Here is a 21640-nt window from a genome sequence, read left to right as displayed (position 1 = left end):
CCTGGGGAGAGTGCGGCTGGAAAATCTCGCCCTCAGTGTGAAATTGTTTCGCCTCAAGTCACTTTTCTTTTGCTATCCATCTTAAATTGATGTCCTCCGATTCTTGGGCTTGCCATCAATGGAAATATTTTCTATCTGGTCTGTCCAGTCCCCTCAAGAATTTTAACACCTCTATCAAATCTCTCTTCAAGTTTCTCTTGTCTGAGAACAACTCAGCTTCGCCAATCTAATTGAAGCTCCTCATTTCTGAAACCATTCTTGGATATCTTTTTTGCAGCATCTCCAAAGCTGTCACATCATTCCAAAGTTGGAATGCTAAGAATTGAACACAATACTCTCTTTCAGGCTGAAACAAGTTTGTATCAAGGTTCATCACAACCTCTGCTGTTGTAATTTATATTGTATTTGTCAAGTCCAGCATCCTGTACAGTTTTTTAAACTATTTTCACGACCAGTACTTTCACCTTCAACCATTTGTGCACATATACTCGCTGGTGGCTCTAGTTCTACTCACCGTCACACATTTTTCATCACTTCACTCTTTTCTGCACTAAATTTCATCTGCCACCTGCACACTCCTTCCACCAGTTTACTGGTGCTTTCTTCCCCTTGAAGTCTAACTCTTTCTTCTCCATGGTGAACAATATATCCAAGTTTTGTCTCATCTGGAAATTTTGAAACTGTGCATCGTACATCCAAGTCTAGGTCATTAATGAAAAACTGGTGTAGAGGTGGTGTGCAGATCTATTCAAACTGATGTTTCATAGCCTCTGATGTGTTCTTACAGCTGCAGTATTTCTACGACTGATCCAATTATGTTTTTGGTCAATGGTAACCCGCCCACAATTTTGATGGGGATTCAGCAACGGTAATGCTGTTGAACGGCAAGAGCAGATGGCTAGATTCTCTCAAAGATTGCCTTGGACCTGTGTGGTTAAGAATATTACTTAACACTCATCAGCCCATGCCTGAATGCCATCCAGGTCTTGTTGCATGCTGACTGATTCAGTGGTGAGGAGATTCAGGAGTTGTGATTGTCAAGGACAATCACTTTCACCTTACCTTTTGAGTCCAACTCTTTGATCCATGTTTGGACCAAGGTTGTAAGAGTGACCCTGGTGGAACCCAAACTGAGCATCAGTAAGCAGGATGTTGCTAAGAGCCACTTGACACTGATACCTTCCATTATTTGGCTGATAAAGAGTAGATTGACAGAACAAGAATTAAGGTAAATTCACATGTGATACTGGGTAATTTGATAAAGTGGATTCAAAATTGGCTCAGTTGTAGAAGACAGAGGGTGATGACAGAAGGCTGCTTTAGTGACTAGAAGCCAGTGTCCAGGGGATACCATAGGGATCTGTGTTGGGTCCCCTATTATTCGTCATTTATATAAATGACATTGATGACTATGTGGGGGATAGGATTAGTAAATTTGCTGATGACACAAAGATTGGATGGGTGGTTAACAGTGAAGCAGAGTGGCTTGGGCTACAAGTTGATATAGACTGAATGGTCAAATGGGCAGGTAAGTGGCTGATGGAATTTAACCCTGAAAAGGGTGAGCTGATATACTTTGAAAGGAGAAATTTGACAAGAAAGTACTCAAAGAAGAGTAGGATACTAGGACGTTTTGTGGAACAAAAGGACCTTGGCGTGTTTGTCCACAGATATCTGAAAGCGGAAAGGCATGTTAGGGTGGTAGAAAAGGCATATATGGGACACTTACCTTTATCAATCGAGGCATAGATTACAAAAACATGGAAGTCATGTTGAAGTCGTATAGAACTTGTGAGGCCACAGCTAGAGTGATGTGTGCAGTTCTGGTCGCCACATTATAGAAAGGATGTGATTGCACTGGCGACCTGATTGTGGTGTACAAGATTATGAGAGACATGGACAGAGTTGGATAAAGAACTGTTCCCCATAGTTGAAAGGTCAGTCACGAGGGAACATAGGTTCAACGTGAGGGGCAGGAGATTTGGGGGGGGGGGGGGGGGGGGGGGGGGGGGAAGAGATGTGAGGAAAATCTTTTTTTACCCAGGTGGTGACAGTCTGGAATGCGCTGCCTGGGAGGGTTACCTCACATCCTTTAAAAAGTATCTGGATAAGCACTTGGCACATCATAACATCCAGGGCTATGGGCCAAGTATCTGGCAGATGGGATTAGGTGAGAGTTCAGATGTTTCTAATGTGTCGGTGCGGACTCGATGGGTCGAAGGGCCTCTTCTGTGCTGCATGATTCTATGAATTATCCTCACTGGATTTGTCCAACATCTTGTGGACAGAACATACCAGGGCAATGTTCCACATTGCCAGGTAAATGTCAGTTTTGTAGCTGTACTCTAAGACAACATGATTAAAGCTAATTTGGGATAATAAGTCTTCAGTACCGCAGTCCCAATGTTATCAGGATCCATTGCCTTTGCTGAATCCAGTACCTTTCAACCATTTATCATCATTTGGAATGAATTGGATTGTTGAAGACTGGTATGATGGTGGACACCTTAGGAGCAGGCTATGCATCATTCACTTAAATGTAGATGGTTCCAAGTATTTCAGCCTCGTGTTTTGCACTGACATGTTGGAATCCCTCATTACTGAAGATTTTGATATCTGTGCAGTCTCTCCCTCCAGTTAGTTGTTTAATTGCCCATTATACTTTGAAAAATTCTTTTATGAGCTGTGATCATCGCTAGCAAGCATTGAATAGCCTACTAAATAATTTCAGAGGCCAGTTAAGTCGTCACTTGTAGGTCAGACAAGGGAACGATGACAGGTTTCCTTCCCTAAAGGCCATTCATGAACCAGATGGGTTTTTATGACAATCAATTATGGTTTCATGGTCACCATTACCAAGACTAATTTTCAATTCCAGGTTTTATGAACTGAATTAAATTCCAGCTGTCATGGTGGGATTTGAACCCGAATCCCCAGAGCACAAGCCTGGGCATTTGGGTTGAGTCCAGTGCTGTAGCAGGACTGCATAACTTTGGTCTGATTACTTAGCTCCAAGTTTAAGTTTATTTATTGTCACAAGTAGGCTTACACTAGCACTGCAATGCAGTTAGTGAAAATCCCCCAGTCACTACACTCTTGTCTTCTTTTCGGGTACACCAAGTGAGAATCTAGCATGGCTAATGCACCTAACCAGACTGTGGGAGGAAACAGGAGCACCAGGAAGAAATCCACAGTCACAGGGAGAACGGGCAAACTTCACATACAGTCACCCAAGCCAGTAATCGAATCCGGATCCCTGACACTGAGAGGAAGCAGTGCTAACCACTGCGCCACCCATTACATGCTGATTCTGTTGCGGTATCTTATTTCCAGGTATGCCGATTGATGCACCTGATATGCTTTCCTGCACTCTTCATTGAACCAGGGTTCATTCCCTAGCTTGATAATGGTAGAGTGAGATATATGCCAGGACCATGAGGTTACAGACTGCGGCTGATTACAACTCTGTTGCTGCTGCTTTATGGGAGCCCAATTTTGAACCGCTCCATCATTTAGCACAGTAACAGTACCACACAAAACAATGAAGTGAGTCCACAATGTGACTGTCTTCGTAAGGAGCAGGTGGTGGTCATTTCCACCAATATTGCCAAGGACAGATGCAGCTGCGACTGGTGAACTCATGAGGACAAGGACAAGTAGGCTTTTCCCTCTCGTTAGTTCTCTCACCCCTTACTACTGGCCAAATCCGGTAGGTATGGCCTTCAGGGCTGGACTAGCTCAATCAGTGCTGCTACTCAGGATATACCTGGGGATGGTGATGAAGGAATCTTGAACATTGATTGTAAGGTTTGATTCAGTGAATCAGACATTTTGACCAGTTTGGGGCACAGCTCTTCTAAATTTGGCACAAGTCCCCAGAAGTTAGTGGAGAATTTTGCAGTGTCAACAGGGCAGTCAGTGCCTTTGGTGTTTCTAGTGCAGAGGTTGATGCAGGGTGGTTCATCAGGTTTTGTCTGAAGTGGCTTGCATATTTTCTTAATACAGACTTAGATTTTTTTTACTGTCATATTCAACGTCAATTTCTTAGAGGATATAAATAATAATTCCAATCATCTCATTTTAATGAGATTAGTTGTTTTAGTTCAGATATTAATTAATGCAATTTAAACTCCCTCAGCTGCCATGGTGGGATTTGAGCACAGCCCCAGAGAATTAGTTTGTGCCTCTAGTGCAGTGACCATTTACCACCCTTAATTGCAAAAGCTGATTGGAGTTAACTGAACATCCACAGAACAATGTCACTACAACTAGTTTACAATTGATTCGTACACTTCAGCTATCTGAACAAAATGTGTTTGCATCAGAAGAACATCCCACTGATTTAGCTAAATGCAACAGAGATGAGTTTTGTCTGCAGTAGCTTATATATTTTGAACTAAATAATGACCATGATAGTAATCAAACTAAGCTAGATAGTATAAGCATAATTCTAATGCAATACCTCCTATAAAATAATCCATGGATATCTACAAACGACAGCTACTTTGTAGAGTTTCAGAAAGCAATTTTCTTGCAACAAGAACAACACTTGGTTTGTCTACAGATGCTGGGTTTTGTTCCATATCCTAAGCAAAATATGCTGACAAACAACCACTTTGTCCCTCAGCTGACACACAATAAGTCTATCTTGATACCAGTCTTCAAACCAAACAGACAAAATCTACAAAGTGGGCAATGTATTCCTGATATGCAATGTAGACTATTGCCCTAAATGCAAGTTGGCTAAGCCAAAGCTTTGCAAAACAATGGAGTTGAACATGCAACTTAACAACAAAGAACATTGGCAAGACTCCAGCTCCTTTTCATCCTATCCATGTTAGCACAGCCTTGCAGTGTTATGCAAAGCAGAGGGGGAATAACTCTAGCTTCAACGACTTGTCCACCCCTATAAGTTTCGCCATGTGTTCAGCTAGTCAGTAGACCCACAATCTTTTGGGTCATATGGTCCATGTGATTGTGATTCAATTATCAGACAATTAAATCTGCCTGAAGATCAAAGTGCCACCATAATCTTCCATTATCAAGCATGGCTCTTTGACCTCAAAAGTCAACAGATGTTAGAAATATACTGTTCTATTCCTAACTGGCTACTAGACAACTGACATGCAAGTTTCAGTCATTAAGTGGACAGCAAGTCAAAAATGAATGAAACATACTCTTGAAACTGCCCTTTACTATGCTACCCAACACCCTATAGGTATTGAATGAAATGGTGATAGTGGGCAGACGTACAAATATATTCAGCAAGTTTTCCAACTGTCTGTGGGACCTTGGAGCTTAAGTACGCAACCTGAATAAAATTCAATGGGCTTCCAAATTCTCCAAGAGGGTGATATGAGCACTAGGGTTGAAAGTCTTACAGTGCATGAAAGCAGTATAAGCGACTTTCTTGGAGACTTACACCATTCAAATTTTATTTAAAGCTACACTACAACCTGCTTCAGACAATAATCATGGCAATTAAATCCTGTTCTGTTTTCATTATAGCCCATTTGCCGCAATACATTTGCCAAACATTCTAGAGAAGGAAGGATGCATAAGGAAAAAGAAAGAAAGATGGTGATGTTGCAATCAGCAAGATGCCTTATTAATTTAAAATCTCCCTTCTTGGAGTTAGAAATACTAACTACAGAGGGGGAGTGCCAGTTTCCTAGCCTCAAATGGGCTGCTTCAAGGTAAGTCAACAATCCTTAACACTTAGCTCCAAAATCATTACTTCTAGACATTTACATCATTCATGGCTGCACTTCATCTTTAACATAGCATAGAGTTCACCCCCTGCTCGTAAAATTGTTGGTTATGTCCTATCCGCACATTACACTCCAGGAACTTTGTCAACATCAAAGAAGATTGTTCCCGACTGAGTCAACCACAAGATTTGATGATTCCTCCAGATACCGAGAATGTTTGTGACCCTGTTGAACATCAGACTTGGAATTCATTCGGACTAACTAAGCAGAACTTTTTGATCCTGATAAACATCTTTAGCAACAGGAATACAAGATAACTTATGTGGCATTGAAACCTTTGGTGGATGAACACAAGCCTACACCATAACCCTAAACATCATCGTAGCTTTATGGTGTGCCAATCATCTATTTTCACAACTGTTCTGACGTACCCAAAGTTTCAAGGGCCACATTCAAGGACCTCATACCTTCACTCCACAGGACTTTTCCCTTAGCAGGTTCCAGCCTCAGTTGTTTTAACTCAAACAAGCAATTGGAGCCACCAGACATCCAAATCAACAGTCAGAGCCTAGTTGCAGATTTCCTACTCACCAATTTCCCTTATGCAATTCAGTGTGTAATACTATATTGGATCAAACTAATGCCCAGTTTATGAACTTTGTACATTGTAGTTATTTATGAACTTAGGCTTGGTGCTGAAATAATTATCCATAATATAAACAAGGATTTCCTTTCTCAAGAAAGTTGCTATACTAAAATAATGCAGAGTGCTAAGTATGAGTGTTTTCACCTGCACCTTCCCACACAGCAAGCTCACAATATCAGACTTGAGGATATTTTTATATATTTTGAGACAAACTTTAAAGCACATTAAGATTCTGGGAAATGTTCAGCTGTGAATGTTTCACAAACTTCTTGAAAATTATTCCACATTTCCCTTTTCAAATTTATCTACGCAATTTTCCTGGCTGATACCTCCTTGCAAACATTTATCATTCTACACCACAACACCAACCCCGCAAATCAGAGCGAGTTTTAAGTTCTCCTTGCATGCCTGAAACTTCAGTAATCCGTCCACAAAGCTAAAAAAAAATCAAAGGTCAATGGTGAGGCGATTTAGTTTAACTCCGAAATATAAATCACTAATTTTAAAGTCAATGACGATGGATTAGAAGTACAAATGGTGTGTACACACTTTTTCTATTCTGAACTAATATTTCTAGCAGACAAACTAACAATAATTCTGCAATGTTAGGTGTTTACTCATAAGATACAGATTTACAAATCTGGAAGCCCCATTTTTGCAATGAATCACACCACAGGCAACTAAGTTCCATAGTTGAAGTGCTCAGTCAAAACTACTAACAGTCATTCAACTCCCTTACTCAGGACAGTGGGTCGGTGTCATGTTCAAAGGTTCCTGCAGCAATACAACCAGCTGCTAGCTAGAAAGTTTACAAGCACTGGGTCAACATGATTTCTCTCGCTACCATAGGAAACTAGCAAGGTCCTGAATATCAAAAAATTCTAGTAGTTCAATGCATTGAACGTCAAAATTAACATTAGGGATTCCTCCACATGATACAAGAAAACGAAAACAATGATTTTACATAAAGTTTTTTTCCCCCAAATCTACAACGCCAAAAAACTGAAAATGGAAAATTAGTCAAAAGATTTCTCGTTGTTGCAAAAAGGGTTTTCAGTAATTTGCTCGAGAAACTTACAGAAAAAAATGAAAATAACACCCATTTGTTAAATTGAAAAATAATTGATTCAGAAGTTTCTTCTGAATTCATGGATGAACCAGAGACTTTAACTGGATATTATTTATTACTACTTCCGTTGTTAAGACCAATTTTAAATTCAGAAACATACCTCCAAAGCCTGGCGTAAAAACGTCCTCTTCTCAGATTTTGCCCACTCAATGCATTCTAAACATAATTCAACCTGTGAAGACCGCAATTCAGTTAGTTCCACAATGGCCAAGTACAAGGAAAAGCAAGCTAAATTATTTCTGATGCGAGGGCACAGCACTTTATATAACTATGCAAACAAAAATCCATTATGTTAATACAATCTAGTGGGCCACCTTTTGCAGTCTCAATAATGTGTAGAAAGGTTCCAGCAGCTTTGTTGTCTGTGGGGCCATGGTATGCAGAGTGAAATTGTTGATCACTGAGAATCATGGCTAAGACACTGGAGAACCCCCTCTGCTTTTCTTCAAAGAAAGTGTCCTGGATTATTACAGACACAAGGGTAGATGGGGCCTCATCTGAAAGACGACATCACAAAAGTGCAGTACTCTTTCAGCATCACAAAGATGCGCCAGCCTAGACGAGATACTCCATTCTCAAATGAGACCATCACTTAGCCATGGTGAAATTGCATTAGGTGGTTTGCTGCTTATTTAGCAATTCCCCTTCACCATACAACAACCAACAGTTGTAAGGATTGATGGACTAGGCTTTCAACTTGACCTTTATCCATGCATGTCCGCGAAGCTGGTGGGATTCACTGAACTAATGGTATGCATGAGATGTTGCAGTCCAACAGCTTTTGGTCATGACATTAATGCTACTCTATTTAGGTTCTATGATTTTATTTGGAAGATTAAACATTCAACAGAAAATCAGCATTGGGCAGCTAAATTGTTCACCACTGTTCGCTCTTACCTCTTGACCAGTTGCTGCTTCCATATCTAGGAACAAGTCGAGCAAAGACCGAACCAACCGAGCAGCCTTGGCTTTACTGATGGAATTTAGAAATGGTCTGACGTACTTCAGCAGTCCCCCTAGCTCTTTAAGAGAGGCAGAATGAATTTCAAATGTTCAGAGTTCCATTATATGCAAAATGAAAAACAAGATCCAGAATTTCTTGGCCAGTCATAATTTAGTGGTACCAGTTCAGCACTTTCTCTTTATAATGAAGATGTTTTGAAGGCTTAGAAACCAATAAACACTCGAGAGCATTTTCCAACTTTTACTTAATTAGAACTTACAGATCACTTTCACAGTGGTTGCCCACAAACTCTAGAAAATGCACATTAGATATGGTCTGTCACCTAATTACTATTGCCCAAATCTTGATTATTGGAGTAATTCAAAGAGAAAGGGTGAAACAAAGAAATAAAGTGTGTTTTTGTGAAAGAAGGGCAATGTCTCCTTAGGAGTATGCTAATGTATTCATGAAAGAAGATTTTTAAATATGTTGCTAGGTTTTGGAGCTCTCTTAGTATGCAATTGATTTTTAGGTTTGCCAAAAACTTCACAGATAAAGCAGGAGTTTTGTACTTCCACTGGGGAGTCACAATTGGATATCAATTTATATTTTAGTATAAAAAGTGAATTATGATCCATGCATCAAATTAGACAAAGTGCATTCCAGCTTGGAGTTATAGGTACAGTTCACTTCAGATTTAATTTTAAGATGGGGGTCAATTTTAAAATGGGAACTGATTAATAAATTATGGGGTACGGTTTGTTTCGCAATGCTTCCATTCTCAAAAGTGAGTGTTTTCTTGGAGATGACATTTTATTTAGCATATGATCAAAAACATAAGCATACCTTTTATACAAAAGCATGCAAATCAGTGACCCAATGCAGAATTTATCACTGATACAGTTCCATAAGGACTTGCATGGGGCAGGTTTGCCAACAATTACTCTACAAGTTCCACACTGCCCTGAAAAGGCGACAATGAAGCACCCTTTTACAGCAAATATTTGAACAGTCACTTGGTAGCAGTCCTTGAATCTTGCTGAAAAGAGAGGCATGCTGCTCAAGCTTTTCATCTTGCACTCATCAGGACAAGAATGCCAAATCACAGTCACAACAGTTTACAATGCAGGACAAAAGTGTGCCGACTGACTGGCAAGTTGACTGATTGCCTGAGGTATTGTCATGAGAAAGCAATGGGAAATTAGAGGTTCCCCAAGCTACAATATTCAAAAACTATATCTCTAAGCAAGAAGGTTGGTTGAAAACCAGTGGATATAGATTTAAAGAAATAACCAGAAGAAAATGAATTATTTTCAAATACAATGAGTTATGATGTAATGGACTGCCTGAAAGCATGGTAGAAGCGAATTCAATCGTAACTTTTAAAAAAGGGAACTGGATAAATAATTGAAGGGGAAAATGTAGCACTGTTGGTAGTCAGGAGAGTGGGGCTAATTGGATAGCTTTTTCAAAAAAAACCTCACATAGGCACAATGCATCAAATGGCCTCCTTGTGCTTTATCACTGAAAATGTCCAGAAACTCTGAAGAAAAAGATTTTTAAGAAGTTAGTTCAAGCTCTAAACTCATTCAACTAATGCTACCAAAATTATTTCAGTTTGCACACAGGATAGGTCCAGTTGAAAAACATCGGCGCTATTGCAAATCTGCAAATTGAAAAAAAAACAAGCAAGGATCACTGGGCACCGGTTTTTCTCTTCTATGATGCAGCATACTACCTTTTAATGCAATAGACGGACACAGAATGCTCTAAATAGAAACACGTTTTGTAGATAGGCCTCACGGGCACTCAATACATCTTGCTGCACATATACCACCCCAATTAGAGAGGCAACTGCTCTATATTTTACCTGCTGCTTGCCCTGTTTTGGCTAAGAGACCCCCCAGCTCCAGAATGCTCTGCTCCTTAACACGGACAGCTTCTTCATCATCTTGCTGGATATCCCGTTTCACTGAAAGATAGAATAAATGAGACATTTAGTCCAGTAGCTTTGGAAAAATGTACTAGCTTGGGCTTTTTATATACTGTTAAAATGCCTGCAGATCCATCACTTGGAAGGAGGTAGACATCTTCTAAAGCAGACTTCGATGGTTTTATAAAACACAACATTTAGCTGTTGAAGAAAAGTACTTCACAAAGTTAGTGCTTAGAGTTTTAAATATGTAAAAACGCTCAGGAAAACCAGCTGTGCAACTTTAGATGGTCAACTGAAAGGGCCAGGAAAGGGAAACTTTACACAGGATGCAGTCCATAAATATTGCAGGTGACTAATTTGTATTGCAAGTTTTATAGATCTGGCTTTCCAATGTTGCCATGACTGAGTGAGACACCCTTCGCAGGAACCCATGAGTAATTAACAGGCTGATCACCATGTGTAAACAAATTTTGCCTATAATGTCCAGCAAATCTTTTTACTTTCAAATACCAAATTAGATTGCTACTAACATACCGATTCAGTCTGGGTCCTGATAATTGAAACAATGGTCTAGAAATAGATCTATATCAACAGGCTCACATGAACTGGGCACCGAGATGATCTGCACAACAGAACAGGTAGTCCCAAGGCGCACACTGTATTTAGCCTCGGACTTCAATTACACAAGACCGGCAAGCTTGAAAACCTGCTGGAAAATCTCAACAGGTTTGGCAGCACCTGTGCAGAGAGAAAAACAGAGCTAACATTTTGAGTCCATATAACTCTTCCTCTGAAGTGTCACAAGGTCTTGAAATAACTTTCCCTCACCATAGATGCTGCTAGAACTGCTGGATTTTTCCAGAATTCTCATTTTTATTTCAGATTCATAGCACCCACAGGAAGGTATACATGGCAAGCTGTGGATGGGGAGGATTGGTAAAAAGGCAAAGCTTCAAGCCAACGAGAAATATTAGAAAGAGCCAGCTAATGCTTTTTATCAAGATGGAGAGTGAAGCAGTTGATTCGGAGACTATGGTGCTAAATCTTAATAAAGGAAACTTTGAGGATATGAGACACGAGTTGGCCTTGATAGATTGGGGAGAGTTACTTAAAGGGATGACAGAGATTGACATAGGCAAAGGCAAACATTCAAGGAACGCATGGGGTAACTGCAGCAATTGTTTATTCCTGTCTGGCATAAAAGCAAAATGAGTAAGAGGGCCATGGCTTACAAAGGAAAGAGGGTATCCGATCCAAGGAAGAAACATACAGATCGGCCAAGAAAAATAATAGGTTTGAGGATTGGGAGCAGTTTAGAATTCAGCAAAGAAGGACCAAGGGATTGATTAAGAAGGGGAAAATACAGTACGAAAGTAAGCTTGCAGGGAACATAAAGACTGACACTAAGAATTTCTATAGATATGTGAAGAGAAAGAGGGTGGTGAAGACAAATGTCGATCCCCTACAGACAGAAACGGGGGAATGTATAAGAGGGGACAAAGAAATGGCCGAACAACTGAATACATACTTCGGTTCTGTCTTCACAAATCAGATGTCAGAAATGTTGGAGAATGCAAGATTTAGTGAGAGGGAGGAACTGAAAGAGATCACTGTTAGTATACAAATGGTGCTGGGAAAATTGATGGAATTGAAGGCAGATAAATCCCCAGGAGATGATCTACATTCCAGAGTACTTAAGTGGCTCCAGAAATAGTGGATGCATTGGTGGTCATTTTCCAGGATTCTATAGACTCTGGAACAGTCCCTGCAGATCGGAAGGTAGCTCATGTCACTCCAATATTCAAAAAGGGAGGTAGAGAGAAAACAGGGAATTCTAGACCAGTAAGCTTAACATCGGTAATGGGGAAAATTCTCGAATCCATCAAGGACTTTATAGCAGAGCATTTAGAAAGCAGTTGCAGGATCAGACATAGTTAGCATGGATTTATGAAGGTGAAATCATGCTCAACAAATCTGCTGGAATTCTTTGAAGATGTAACTAGTAGAATTGACAAGGGGGAGCCAGTCGATGTGGTATATTTGGACTTTCAGAAAGCGTTTGACAAAGTCCTGCATAAGAGATTATTGTGTAAGATTAAAGCGCATGGGATTGGGGCAAGTGTATTGAGATGGATAGAAAACTGGTTAGCAGAGAGGAAACAAAGTAGGAATTAATGGGTGCTTTTCAAGTTGGCAGGCAGCAACTAGTGGGGTGCCACAGGGATTGGTATTGGGACCCCAGCTATTCACAATATATATTATTGATTTGAATGAGAGAACAAAATGTAACATCTCAAAGTTTGCAGATGATACCAAGTTGGGTGGGAGGGTGAACAGTGATGTGGATGCAGAGATCCTTCAGAATGACCTGGATAGGTTATGCGAGTGGGCAAATCAATGGCAGATGCAGTATAATTTGGATAACTGTGAGGTTATTCACTTCGGAAGCAAAAACAAGGCAGCAGATTACCACTTGAATGGCTGTAAATTGGGAGAGGGGAGTGTGCAGTGGAACCTGGGTGTCCTTGTGCACCAGTTACTGAAGGTAGGCATGCAGGTGCAGCAGGAGGTAAAGGCGGCAAATTACATGTTGGCCTTCATTGCAAGAGGCTGAGTACAGGAGCAGGGATATGTTGTTGCAATTATACAGGGCCTTGGTGAGGCCACGCCGAGAGTAGTGTGTGCAGTTTTGGTCTCCTTTTCTGGGGAAGGATGTTCTTGTTCTCGAGGGAGTGCAGCGAAGGTTTACCAGGTTGATTCCGTGGATGGCAGGATTGATGTAAGAGGAGAGATTGACTAGGTTAGGATAGTTTTTGCTGGAGTTGAGGGGGGGATCTCATAGAGACTTATAAAATTCTAACAGGATTACACAGGGTAGATGCAGGGAGGATGTTCCCGATGGAGGGGGAGTCCAGAACTAGGGGTCACAGTCTGAGGATTCAGGGTAAACCATTTAGGACGGAGGTGAGGAGACATTTCTTCACCCAAAGTGTGGCGAGCCTATGGAATTCATTACCACAGGAAGTAGTTGATGCCAAAACATCAAATGTATTCAAGAGGCGGCTGGATATAGCACTTGGGGCGAATGGGATTAAAGAATATGGGAAAAAGGCAGGATTAGGCTATTGAGTTGGATGATCAGCCATGATCGTAATGAATGGCGGAGCAGGCTCAAAGGGCCAAATGGCTTCCTCCTGCTCCTATCTTCTATGTTTCTATGTAAAGCTTTGTGGCATTGAGTCGAGTGGATGAAAATAGCAAAGGGTGATGAAAAAGAATGACAGACGGAAAAATTGGAGTACGAGAGAGAACTAGCAAGAAATATAAAACAGACTGCAATAGCTTGTACAAAAATATAAAATATATATGGGAAAGAGGAAATAAAATGAACATTGATCCTTTCGAGAGCGAGACTAGGAATTAATAATGGAAAACAAGGAAATGGCACACTTTGAATAAGTATTTGCTACCTGTCTGCACAAGAGAAAACACAAAGCATCCCAAGAACAGTAGGAAAGCAGGGGAATATGGAGGGATGAACTTAAAACAATCACTCATGAAAAAAAGTATTAGGATAACTATTGGAACTCAAGACTGACAGGTCCGCTGGAGCCAATGGCCTGCATTGTAGGGTCTTAAAACAAGAAGCTGCAGAAATAGTTGATGCATTGGCTGCATTTTTCCAAAATTCTCTGGATTCTGGAAAAGTTCCAGCAGATTAAGGGAGGCACGGTGGCACAATGGTTAGCACTGCTGCTTCAGAACACCAGGGATCCAGGTTCGATTCCCAACTTGGGTCACTGTCTGTGTGGAGTCTGCATGTTCTCCCCATGTCTGCGTGGCTTTTGTCCGGGTGCTCCGGTTTCCTCCCACAGTCCAAAGATGTGCAGGTTAGGTTGATTGGCCATGCTAAATTGTCACTTAGTGTCAGGAGAATTAGCAGGATAAATCTGTGGGGTTAAAGGGATAGGGGATGGTCGGTGCAGACTCGATGGGCCAAATGGCCTCCTCCTACGCTGTAGGGATTCTATTCTATGATTAGAAATGTAACACCCCTATTTAAGACAGGAGAGAGATAGAAAGTAGGAAACCATAGCCTAACATTGGTAATGGGGAAAATGTTGTTGCCAATGTAGTAGCTGAATATTTAGAAAACCATAATACAATCAGGCAGAACCAACATGGTTTGGGAAAGGGAAATTATATTTGACAAATTTATTGAAGTTCTTTGGGATTGTAACAAGCAGGGTAAATAAAGGAATATAATTAGATGTAGTGCATTTGGATTTCCAAAACGCATCCGATAAGGTGCCACAAAATGTTACCACACAAGATAACAGCTTAAGGTGCTGGTACATTAGCATGGATAGAGGATTGGCTAACTGACATAACAGAGTCAGGACAAATGGATTGTCAGGTTGGCAAACTGTAATAAGTGGAGTGCCACAGCGATCACTGCTGGGCCTTAACTATTTAGAATTTATATTAGTGACTTGGATGAAAGGACAGACTGCATTGTAGCCAAATTTGCTTTCAAAGGCAAACCCACCTTCTGCACCCAGCCCTGTATTTTGAACCCTGATGCCTACAATGGCACAGCACTTTCAATTTTCCAACTGGCCAGCATCTGCCTCAGCCTGCCACATCAATTGCACTTTGTCGCCAATTAAACCTAGTACTTATCCTGGCCATCACACTCCTCCCCCTCCCTGCCACCCACCTCAATACTGCTCCCTTGAATATAGGCGATGTAAATGTAACACATTGATCCATGAACGTTTAACCTTTAGGCCACAAGCTTATTCATTCAAACTTTGCACAGTTTTTGGATTTTGCCACTGAGGCTTGCTTGTTACAATTTAAAGGGAGTGTTTTACAAAACGCTGCCACATGAAGTTTCAACTCCAGCTGACATTGTGACAATTATATCAAAGTAGAGTTTATAATTTCTCAGTTCATGGTAACACCAACATCTGCTAGTCTCGCTCTGAGTAACACACCATCCCGATTTGGAATCATTGAGTTCTGTGATGTTGCAGTGCAGATGGAGACAATTTGAACCTGTGTTTCCTTCTCTTGGGAGTCAATTAGGTTCAATGCCCTGCTTTCTACCAATTCCTGAAAATTTCAGCCCTTTTAGCACTGCCAATAAAAAGCCAAGGACCACCAATCCATCTGTGCTGATCAACTCTTGCTAGCTCACTAACGAAAGGTTCACAAAAGCACACCATAAAGAGGTTATCACAATCAAGCAAGGCTGGGCAGGTTAGAAACTCTGTGTACCAGGGAAGTGGGGTTGGCACCAAGTCACGCAAGGAGCCTATTTAGACCTGCAGAAAAAAGGTAGAAAATTATATCAACATACACTCCAACAGCTTATCAAGGCTTTCTTGGAAAGTAGTTTTAAAGTATACTTATTAACCATTTACTTATTAACTAACCAGCACATCTTTGGACAGTGGGAGGAAACACGAGTACCTGGAGGAAACCCATGCCTTGAGGTGAATGTGCAAACTACACATAGATAGTGACTCAAGTCAGGAACCGAACCCGGGTCCCTGGCGCTGTGAGGCAGCAGTGCTAACCACTGTATCACTGCTCCCAATAAAGAGCGAGGCAACAGAAAACAAGGACCCTGAAGAATCCCACTATATATACCGACAGTGCTACAAAAACCATAATTTACGGCACAGCAGGAGAAAGTGAGATTTAGGCCAGATGAGATTCAAGCAGTATTGGGAGATCAGGCCAAGATCAATAGGCAAGATATGAAAGGAGCTCAGCAGAAGAGCTACAACAGGCTTGTCCAATCTCCGGCCCAGATTGCGTCCTGTGAAGTCATCCTCTGTGGCCTCTGGAATCAGTTTTCAAAATGCCAATCAGACAGGAAAGGAGGAGAATTTTGCAAGGTGCTGCTCCTCCAAATAACATGCCGTTTCTCTCCCACATTTATTGATGATAGGCTGACAAACATGTTGAGATCCCAGGGTTGGGGGAGACAGGGAGAACCAGGTGTCAGGAGCAACCCCCCCCCCCCCCCCCTCTCCGGGGGGCCTCCCCCTCAATGCCACCCTTTGCTCATACCCTCTGCCTTTCTGCCCCTCTCTCGCAGACTTGGTCCTTCTCATCGACCCCTCCCTCCCCCTTCCGCCTCCTCCCCTCCCACCCTCTGCCTGCCCCCACCCCACTCCCTACTTCCCCCCCCCCCCAATCGCTCTACCCCCTCCCCCCGCCACTCTCCCCCTCACCTCCGCTCTGCCCCCTCACCTCCTCCACTTCCCCTCCCCCTACTCATGCCTCCAATCCCTTGCCCTCCTCCTCCACTCTGCACCGCCCCTATGCCCTCTTGCCTCTGCCATCCCCTGCCACATGCCTTCCTGCCCCTGCCCTGCCACCATTTCCCTGCAACCCCTCCTGCCTCTGACCCCACTCTTCCTCACACCCCTCTCTCTCCCTCCCCACACCTCCCATGACTCCAGTTCCTCCCAGGGATCAACTGGTAACGTGCAGAATCTCAAAAGCTGCCATTCACCACTGCAAAGGTTACAAGTGCGTTGCAGAAGAGAGTTGGAGAGCACACAAGATTCAGAACAGATGAGGACTTCCAGGTGTTGGGCAATGGGTTTTGAAGCCATGGCCAGGTTTCTGAAAGAGTTCAGGATACAATAGGCTGCATACATGTTGCCATCACGGCAGAAGACTATCTGGCAGCTTTCATCAACCCTAACCCTATTTGCTGAATATGTAGATCGCCTGTGACCACAAGATGCGAATAACATGATATTCAGTCAGCAGCCACATGCCAATGCTTGAATGCAGTGTTACTACAGGTGTCTATATCCCTTTGTCCCATGGCCACAAATTAGATCTGTGACATGGTCACCTTGCTCAGATCTGGTTGAAGATGCCGTCAGAACCCCTTGCAGTGAGGCAGAAGAGGTAAATCTGGTCATGGCACAATAAAGGAACCCTATGGAGGAAACCATTGGTCTTTGCTTTTGGGGACCCTGCAGCACAACGCAATGAGGGTGGCCTGGATAGTCATTATGTGCTCTGCACTACACAACTTGACCTGGAGAAGGGGTGAGAACATCAGTCTGCAGGAAGGATGAGGAAGTGTATGCCTCATCTAACAAATGGGACGAGGAACTAGAGAATTAAATTGAAGGGGTGCTACAACTGACTGCTGCCAATGGCCAAGTCATGAAGGTGGACGCACGGGAACATCTCAACTTGACCCACTCCCAAAAAGACCTTGTTGTCAATAAGGATCATCCATTCACCAGCTTTACTTTCTGGCCATGAACGGCACATGTCCTTGCAATAATGTTCTCACATTGTCACCTGTTGACTATACATAATGTGAAGATGTCGGCGTTGGACTGGGGTGGGCACAGTAAGAAGTCTCACAACACCAGGTTAAAGTCCAACAGGTTTATTTGGTAGCAAATACCATAAGCTTTCGGAGCACAGCTTCTTCGTCAGATGGGGTGGATATCTGTTCTCCAACAGTGCACAGACACAGAAATCAAGTTACAGAATGTTACAGAATACAGAACTTCTGTAACTTGATTTCTGTGTCTGTGCACTGTTGGAGAACAGATATCCACCCCATCTGACGAAGAAGCTGTGCTCCGAAAGCTTATGGTATTTGCTACCAAATAAACCTGTTGGACTTTAACCTGGTGTTGTGAGACTTCTGACTATACATAAGACATCCACATTGTAATTGGCAAACAAGTTCATATTGCCCTCTGTCCACATGAGCTCACACCAATTAAACATTTCTATTTAGTACAAGACTAACATACTTGCCAGAACATAAAGCACTAGTTGAACCCCAAGATAAAAGCAAATTACCGCGGATGCTGGAATCTGAAACAAAGACAGAAAACATTGGAAAAATCACAGCAGATCTGACAGCATTTGTGGAGAGGGTCGAGCACTGACAACGAGTCACCCAGACTTTAAACGTTAGCTCTCTTTAAAAGTTTGCTCTCTTTAAACGTTTGCCCAGACCTGCTGAGATTTCCCAGTATTTTCCGTTTTCGTACCAGTTCAGCCCTACTGGGTCCACGTAACTTTTGGAAATATTTACATGTGCTGGTGTGAGGTGCAGACCTAGCATCTCCAGGTATGTTGAGGGCAGCCTGCGGGTCTCACAATGTGGCCTTTGATGACCTGGATGCGGTCAAGGCACAGTCGAGCCCTGCCGGGGAGGGAGCCAGCAATGGGGTGAGCACAGCCAGGGGTACAGGACTTGAACTTTTTCAACTGACTTTCAGACTACAATACATACATGCATGCCAAGCGGAATTTGTCAATGCAGAGTTTATTTGCTTGGGTGCACGCAATTGGTCAGCAAGATCTTTGTTATAAGCAGCTGCCTGAGACTTCATTGGCAGTGACATTTAAAATAATGTCACTGCATTTGGGCATGTGCAGGCTAGTCTGTCATCTAGTGAATCATACAAACCCTACAGTGCAGAAGGAAGCCATTTGGCCCTTTGAGTCTGCACCGACAACAATCCCACCCAGGCCCTATTCCCTTCACCCCACATATTTACCCCACTAATCCCTCTAACCTACACATCCCAGGGCAATTTAGCATGGTCAATCAACCTATCCCGCACATCTTTGGAGCGTGGGAGGAAACCAGAGCACCCGGAGGAAACCGACGCAGACACGGGGAGAATGCGCAAACTCCACACAGACAGTGACCCAAGCTGGGAACCGAACCAGGTCACTGAAGCTGTGAGGCAACAATGCTAACCACTGTGCCACCCCTACTGTAAACGTCAATTAAATCACCCTTAAACCATCAACGCTCCAGGGAATACAACCCGAGTTTAGGTATTCTCTCCTCGGTTGACACTCGTGTAGTATTGACAGTTCACTGCACCGGAAGTACCCTCTTTTCCATGTATCGGCTCCAAAGAATGTAAAAGACGTTACTTCAAAGAGCAGGGCAGTTATCCCCAGTGTCCTGACCAACATGTTTCCCTCAATCAACACAAATTTTTAGTTGATCTGGCCATCGCATTGCTGTTTCTGGGAGTTAGCGGAATGCAATTAGCAGCTTTTCATACAACTAATTGCACTTCAAAAGTACTTCACTACAGATAGCTGTAAAGCATTCTGGTGTTTGCTGGTTGTGAAAAACACTAATGCAATTTTGTTTTATAATCCAACTCTTTGAACTCTGATGACATTCTGGTAATTGTGCTGCTGTCCTTTCAATGCTAATATGTGTTTCCCAAGGTGTATGTCCAGAACTCTAGGCAGATATGGTTTCACTAGGGCTTTGTCTCGGTGTCGCGTGACTTCTATCTTCTTATACTCTGGTGCTCCGAAAACAAAGGCCAGCAATCCATTAATGTTTGGATTATTCTTTGTTCCAGACTACCACAATATGTAGTGACCTGCAAAAATCATCATCTAAATTCTCTTGGACCTTCACAGCTTCTAGTCTTTCACTATTTAAATACTCAGATCGATGAGGGCATCAGTTGGCACAAAGATCCACAGGTCAAGAATCAACAGTCACATGAAGAACCATCACAGTAACTTGCAACCCTGTGCGATGTCTTAACTCAAATAAAGGAAGAACTTCCACTGCCAACTCAGATTTATCCATTTTTAGTCCAAAATGGATGTCTTCACTCTTATTTGTATTGGAATCCACCTGTCAGTTTTGCCCATTCACCTAATCTATCAATGTCTCTCTAATTTTATGTTTTCCTCTATAATTCTTACTATAACACCAACCTTTGAGGCAAGGCAAACTTGCATATGGTTCTCCATTGTGTTATCCAAGTCATTGATGAATATAGTGAATAGTTGAGACCTTGCATAGTTCTGGAACACCATTGGTTATTTTCTTCCAATTTGCACACCCGTTACACCTGTACTTTATTTTCTAACAGCTAACCAATCTCCTGGTCAGGACAATAATTTGTCTTTAATTCCATGCGCTTTAACTTTAGTTAACAATCTCTTACATCGAACCTCAAGTGCCTTCTCCAACCAATTACATCCATAGACATTTCCCTCCTCACGACTATAAAAGAGAAATGAATTAGGCTCATTAGATATAACCAACCCGTACAAATCCATGTTGACACTCTTAATTAGCTCAAGTTTCTCTGTCTTTAATTATAGATTCTAATATGTATCACAGCAGACATTATACCAATAGGTCTATCATTTCCTGATTTCTCACCCTTTCTTAAATAATGAAGTTGCGCTTTCAAACAAAAGTAACAATTTTTACAAGAGCACATTGGAAGAGATGGTTTTTAACATGGATATATCCTCTATTACATTTAGCAGGAGAAATGTATGCTCTAACCTGAATTTAAAAGGAGGGAGGGCTGCATTTAAATGCCGGGGGGGGGGGGGATAAGATCATGAATATTTTGGACGGAGGTGGAAAGGAGTCTAAATAGTCCACCTGACACCCAAGCTCAAATGGTAAATCCGTAATGGCACTTAACCAAACTGTCCCTCAAGCAGTCCAGTATCAAATATGTACACACATTCTTGAACATTTCCTCCACCACAGAAGGAGAACAGTGTCTAATCAAGTGTGCTACAAAAATTGATGTATAACAAAATATAGAACTCAACAAATTCACAGGGTCGTAGGGAGGATTTCTAAAAAGTTCATTTTCTAAATTTATGTTTTGTTGGCACTCGCTCAATTCTCTTGCCTCAAATAAGTGGATGCCTGCCTCCATCTTCTTAGCGGTCGCTCCACATTTCATCAGTTAACTCCCTACATATAGAACTGCATCTGACTCTGCATTGCATGATAAAACCTGGAGACCTCTTTCTGATATGAACCATCATGTAAAAGGGTAGATAAGCACAGCTGGCTTTATCACAATTGATGCCAGTTAGCACTTGCTAAAATGTAGCTTGCAGGAACCAATGAAGCATTGTGGTATAAGGGATGTGCTATAAAGAGGATCTCATGCAATCGCATAACCAGTGTTAAGTGTAAAGCTAGGGGTACATTTTCTTAATCTAACATCTTCATTGCTTCTCAGCCTTTTGGCTAAGATCAAGCATAGTATCGGCAGTCCTGCAACTGGTTGAAGTCATGAGGTTACACTGAGGCTTCATTTGAAGCAATTTTTTAAAAGTGGCATCTAGACCTTTTGGCTAAGATGCAAATGAGATCAAGTCTTGGAGGGGGTACAATGCCTGCTCCAATCAGCTTGGATCATATAGATCTAGCTCAAGACAGGAAGAGGCTTGCCTGGCATGTCAG

General features: G+C 42.1%; 1 protein-coding gene across 1 annotated transcript in view; it reads right to left on the bottom strand.

The window, feature by feature from the left end:
• The window catches only part of LOC144500597 (26S proteasome non-ATPase regulatory subunit 11), a 72145-nt gene that overhangs the window by 34595 nt on the left and 15910 nt on the right, over positions 1 to 21640 (bottom strand). Inside the window, exons 2-4 of the mRNA XM_078223775.1 lie at positions 10300 to 10401; positions 8384 to 8508; positions 7587 to 7658 (exon numbers count right to left, since the gene is read on the bottom strand). Coding sequence (XP_078079901.1) covers positions 7587 to 7658; positions 8384 to 8508; positions 10300 to 10401 — 299 coding nt within the window. The remainder of the gene's footprint in view (positions 1 to 7586; positions 7659 to 8383; positions 8509 to 10299; positions 10402 to 21640) is intronic.

The sequence above is a fragment of the Mustelus asterias genome, chromosome 11, assembly GCF_964213995.1.
Source record: "Mustelus asterias chromosome 11, sMusAst1.hap1.1, whole genome shotgun sequence".
Lineage (NCBI taxonomy): Eukaryota > Metazoa > Chordata > Chondrichthyes > Carcharhiniformes > Triakidae > Mustelus > Mustelus asterias.
Note: the sequence above shows the minus strand (reverse complement) of the source record. Positions and strands in the feature narration are given on the sequence as shown.